General features: G+C 45.6%; 1 protein-coding gene across 2 annotated transcripts; it reads right to left on the bottom strand.

The window, feature by feature from the left end:
- Positions 1 to 317: 317 nt before the first annotated feature.
- Positions 318 to 4,320, bottom strand: LOC127039408 (zinc finger protein 239-like). Of its 2 annotated transcripts, XM_050933136.1 has the most exons (2): positions 4,095 to 4,320; positions 318 to 3,926 (listed from the first exon to the last, which is right to left on the bottom strand). In XM_050933136.1, the coding sequence occupies exons 1-2, from the start codon at positions 4,307 to 4,309 to the stop codon at positions 3,080 to 3,082; spliced, it is 1,062 nt and encodes a 353-aa protein (XP_050789093.1). In that variant the 5' UTR covers positions 4,310 to 4,320; the 3' UTR covers positions 318 to 3,079. The 2 variants fall into 2 exon arrangements, with proteins under 2 accessions (XP_050789093.1, XP_050789092.1); XM_050933135.1 differs by having other exon boundaries at positions 318 to 4,320.
- Between the last annotated feature and the right edge of the window lie 1,208 nt (positions 4,321 to 5,528).

The following is a 5,528-nucleotide window of genomic DNA, read 5'->3' as shown; positions in this document are numbered from 1 at the left end:
AGAGGGGGACGTGGCCACCTTCAGCAGCTCTGAGAATGAGATAGTTACTCTCCTCTTTCTTCAAGCTGCTGTTGTTATTCCATAAACATGTACCATGGAATAAAAAACTGAGTTTACTCCAGAGTGAGGAAAGAAAGGAGCCACCAACTCCCCGAAATATCTCTGTGCCCCAGAGAGAACCTGCCCCTGCTATTGGAATCACTGATGTGCTTCAGCTACAATGGGGAAAGTATCTGCTCTCATTGGGGTAAAGCTCAGTGGTAGAGTGTTTGACTGAAGACCAAGGGGTCCTTGCTTCAAATCCAAGTGCCCTCTAATAAGCCTCTTATTTTTTTATTTTTATTTTTGAAAAAAGGGAAAACATTTTCATTTCCATTCTCCATTATGTTCAGGAGCTCCACTATACGGGGATGCTTGAAATGAATGTAAACACAACATTTCACTGTTCAAATGCATAAAAATCTAGCCAAGCTGACCATCAGCTGAAAACAGTTCCAATCCTCTAAGTGTAGAGTTTATGTTTTCATCCATTAAACAAAGCGATCATAGGAATGTACATTTGCAGATCCCTCTTCTCCATGGCTGTGCTGTGCAGAAGAACAAGAGCCACGTCCAGTTGGGGTTCAGGAGTGTGACAAGCAAAGGCAACTTGGTGCGGGATAAAATCACCAGCACTTTGGCTCCTTCCCATTCAACCAGCAGCTGGGCCCCAGGACAAGGCATGAGAAGATGACAGTGGCTGTGAGCAGGAAAATAGCCCCCAAGAAGCTGGATAAAGCTGTCAAGATCCTCAGGAAGGTCACCATGCCCATGTCTAGCATGTACTGACTGCAGCGGGGACCAAAAAGGCAGAGAAAAGCCCTCAAAAGTTCTAAGCTGCCAAGCCCCAGAAGGTGATCAAAATCCTACCTAAAATCAAGACAGGATAAGGCTAATGTCATCTCCAAAGCCAGGGCTAAGAAGGTAACACTAAGAAAGAAGTGAAGAGATTTCCATTGGGATGACTCCTGCTCTTTTATGAATCACCATGGACCACTCAAAGAGATCAAAGTCCAGCAGGACAAACAGCCTCATGGACAGTATAATGAAGTGGTGGCAGCGGGGAGACGTGTTTCTCTTCCAGAGGGGAAGTGCTGTGTTTTGTGTAACACCTGCCAGGTGAGTGATGCACTGACAGGGCAGCTGCCCATAGCTCCCATATGAGCTAATTCTCTTCGATCTGCTTCTCCCGTTATTTCAGAGCCTGCACTAGTGGGAGTGTGTCCCTAGCACTTCACCAGCTGTAGAACAGGCTCGGTCTGCACCCCAGCTCTGATTAATCCCACTTTTTAATGTATTCCTACTGCGATACTTTCCCAGTTTTCTGCCTCATTCTAACATTCCGGTCAGAGACCGACTATGGGGAGGAATGGACTAATTTGCGTGACATTCAGTAAGTTGCCATATTATGTGACTGAAACCTCTGCTGGAGGTGGGCAGGAGTCTGTTACACACATAAAATAGCTAAGCTTTATCAAACTACCTGCTACACATTCAAACCTTCCTGTACACACACAATAGAAATTGGGGCACTGAGAAATGGCAACTTGCCTGTAACACAGATCATTGTTTTCTGTACTTCCAGAGGCATTGAAATAGAAGCATATTACCTTTCAACAGCTGCTATTTCATGATCAGCAGCAAAGCCTGTCAATTTACCACCCATAGAGCTGATTGTTTCTAACTGCAGGGTTAGCCAGACCATTCAGTAACATCATCAGTCTGTTTACAAAGCCTTTGGTTAGTGACGAATCATGAGACTTATCCCTTCCTGCTGTAATTCCACTGACTCCAGGGTTCTCTTTCCCCAGTTCTGGTTCCAAGAAAAGAAAGAAATTAAAACAAGCTTCAGAACTAACATGCTGTGGGAAAGTGGAAATGTTGATAGCTCAAATTATTCAGTTTCTTCTGTGTCTTGTGTATGTCTATCTGCTTCATGTGTGTGACCGGTGGGGCTTTTTGTTTGCTCCAGGCAGGTTCAACCCTGTCAGATTTATCTGTGGGGAGGAGCCAGAGAAAACAGACACTCTGGCCTTCCAGGTTGGGGTTAGGCAAAGGAATAACAACCCTGTCCCATAAAAAACAAAATATGTTACAGAAACAGTGGTAGGAACAGTGCTAGAGAAACTGGTTAATAATCACAATGCCCAGGCTTGAAGCAATCGGAAATACAGAATTCAAAAAGCAAAGCTCAGGGGAGATTTGGGGTTTATTCTCTGAGCTTAGCCATGTGCTATAGCACAGGGAGCACTTTTGGAAGTCTCTCACCCAACAACTGGGGAAAGGAAAAGGATTCTTAGGTTCTAGCACGGATTGAAGGAGGACAGTTATGGGGAATAAGGGACTCCCTCTGACTTACCCTAACTATGTCTGTTGTTACAGAGGAGGAAATGACTTTTTCCCTATCCCTGCCCTGTTCCTGTTCTTTGTTATAGTTCACTATATTTTAAGTGCGGAAAATAATAATAAAAATATCCGCTCTCCAGCACAACCTGAAGCAACATCAGAACAACTGGGAATGAAACAATTTGTTCCCCAAGGGAGAACTCGATGACTAACAATTGCTTTGAAATGGGGGAACAGGATAACCATGATACTCAGGGTTAGTTTAGACTAGGAAAAGTGATGGAGTTTAGGTCAGGTCAAGGGGAAAGCTAATGCCAACCACTGCACCTGGGCTGCATCTGCACTACAACTTTTTACATTAAGATGACTAACTTGAGCAGCTAACGCCATGTACAGTCCTAGTGGATGGAAGGCACAGGTAGTTTTTGCCTCAGTGTACCTTGCTGGGATCAAACCTCTCCCCCTACTTGAAACTCATGAACATTCCTGGCTGGAGGGATACACACTCCTATGACTCAAAAGGAAAGGAGTTGATAGAAAAGATCATATGACTGACCCCAAAGAAGGCTGAGCTGCAAAAGGCAGAAGGCGGCATCTTATCTGGTGGAGCTGAGACACCACGGTGAAGATGATGCAAAAATCACTATGTGGGAATTAACTAATGTGATTTTTTTTTAAATCATTTTTGACAACCCTAGTCAAGGGATTTATTACAATTCTCTCTCCTGTGCATTTTCTGATGTCTAATGAGCCTTGAGTGCTGATTGAAGCTTTGCCCACACTCAAAGCATGTGTAGGGCATCTCCCTTGTGTGGATTCTCTCATGTCTGATAAGGTATGAGCTCCATCTAAAGCTTTTCCCGCACTCTGAGCATGTGTAGGGCTTCTCTCCTGTGTGGATTATCTGATGTCTGATAAGGAGTGAGCTCCGACTAAAGCTTTTCCCGCACTCTGAGCATGAGTAGGGCTTCTCTCCTGTGTGGATTCTCTGATGTCTGATAAGGGTTGAGCACTGATTGAAGCTTTGCCCGCACTCAAAGCATGTGTAGGGCGTCTCTCTTGCGTAGATTCTACGATGTGTGTTCAGGGTAGAGCTCCGATTGAAGCTTTTCCCACACTCAGTGCACGTGTAAGGCGTCTCTCCCGTGTGGATTATCTGATGTGTGATAAGGAGTGAGCTCCGACTAAAGCTTTTCCCGCACTCTGAGCATGAGTAGGGCTTCTCGCCTGTGTGGATTCTCTGATGTGTGATAAGGGTTGAGCTACAACTAAAGCTTTTCCCGCAGTCTGAGCATGTGTACGGCGTCTCTCCTGTGTGGATTCTACGATGGCTGATAAGGGTTGAGCAGTGATTGAAGCTTTTCCCGCACTCAGAGCATGTGTACGGCGTCTCTCCTGTGTGGATTCTACGATGTACAATAAGGTCTGAGCGCCAACGAAAGCTTCTGCCACACTCAGTGCATGTGTAGGGCGTCTCTCCTGTGTGGATTCTACGATGTGTGTTCAGGGTAGAGCTCTGACTGAAGCTTTTCCCACACTCAGAGCACGTGTACGGTGTCTCTCCCGTGTGGATTCTCTGATGTCGGATAAGGTGTGAGCTCTGACCGAAGTGTCTCCCACACTCAGTACACGTATAAGGCGTCTCTCCTGTGTGGATTCTACGATGTCTGACAAGGGTAGAGCTCCAACTGAAGCTTTTCCCACACTCATGGCACATGTAGCGTGTCTCTTCCAAGTTGATTCTGCCGCTTGTTACAAGGTCTGAGAGGATACTCAAGTTTCCCTCTGGCCTCCCCTGAGTCTCACAGGCTTCTGGTTTTTCTGGAGTGCACAACTCCTGGAAACATTCTCTTGGATCTTCCTGATAATATTCCATGTGCTTCTCTTCGCTCAGCATCTTTCCTGATGGGTTTCTCCTCCTCATTCTCACTCACCGTCCCAATCACCTGATGGGAGACAGGGAGAATCCAGACACAGGTCACTACCTGCACCGGAAAGAAAGAAAATCTCAGAGAGAGGAATGGAAAAAGGGATGAACAATCCAAAATGTGTGTGGAGAGATCAAACCTATCAGGAGCTGATTTTCCCCAAAACCTTCCCCAGAGGAGAGAGGAAGGGATCAGTTTTGGTCTGCATCTCACGAGAACACTCAGAGGAAAGTGAGATCGCGGAGCTACCTGCTGCCAGTTGTCAGTCAGAATAGGAGGGAAGCCATGAGTCACATCTGCCATTATGATTCCGCATCTGCAGGGAACAATCTTGAACTTGGAGAGCTCACAGGACTTTGTAGGGCATCCCAAATGTTTCCTGCATTCCCACACAGTTGTTCAGTTGGTTTAACCAAGTCCTCACCTGTGCAGGTAGCTCTTGGAAGCACTTCTTTCTCACAGCCCTGGAGGTCTGGAACCCACGGCTCTTCCCCTCGTTCCACCTGGGAGATCACATCAGGTTTCGAAACTGGAAACCCTACTGCAGGCAAAGAAAACCAGGGAGGTCAGTAGAATTTGTGGGATACTTGTCACAAAGAATAGTCCATGGTTTTAACTCCAGCTGATTGTTAAGCAGTAACATTGCAAGGCCAGCTTTCCTTGGCTCCAAGAGGCAGGAGAGTTATTATGATTATAAATCATAGTCATTACATTAGTGCTAAGGAGCAACTAACAGTGGGTCCCATTGTGTTAGGACAAGTACAAACACAGAATAGTAGATGGCCCCATGCCCTGAAGAATTTACAATCTAAATACACAAGACAGGCACAGAATGGGATAAAGTACAGAACCCACTGTTAGAATAGAGATATTCAGGCCTGCCTGCAAAGCCTATAGTTTAAGAACTTAGGGGTATTTTTATCACTGAGATACTTACAGGAGTATGAAAACAAAGAATCAAAATCACTGTCTGTATTTGTAAGGGCCTTCTCTTACCGTGACAGACTGAGGCCTTGTCCTTAGGCGAAGACCTTTGGCTAAGCAGCAGGGGCAGCCATAAGTTGGGAAGCAAAGGGTCACATCCTCACATACCAAACGAGTCACACAAATAAGGTGCTATTGGGCTGTGAGGAAGATGATCCTGTCCTGATAGTGTCCAGCACTACCAGATAAAGAAACAGATCTTAAGATGGTTAAAGAAAACTTAGTTTGATA

The sequence above is a fragment of the Gopherus flavomarginatus genome, chromosome 23 (genome assembly GCF_025201925.1).
Source record: "Gopherus flavomarginatus isolate rGopFla2 chromosome 23, rGopFla2.mat.asm, whole genome shotgun sequence".
NCBI classification, from domain to species: domain Eukaryota; kingdom Metazoa; phylum Chordata; order Testudines; family Testudinidae; genus Gopherus; species Gopherus flavomarginatus.
This window is presented reverse-complemented; position numbering and strand designations above follow the sequence as displayed.

What these genes read in the sequence shown, in the direction of transcription:
- LOC127039408 (XM_050933135.1), bottom strand. Translation starts at nt 4,309, where the DNA reads ATGAGGAGGAGAAACCCATCAGGAAAGATGCTGAGCGAAGAGAAGCAC.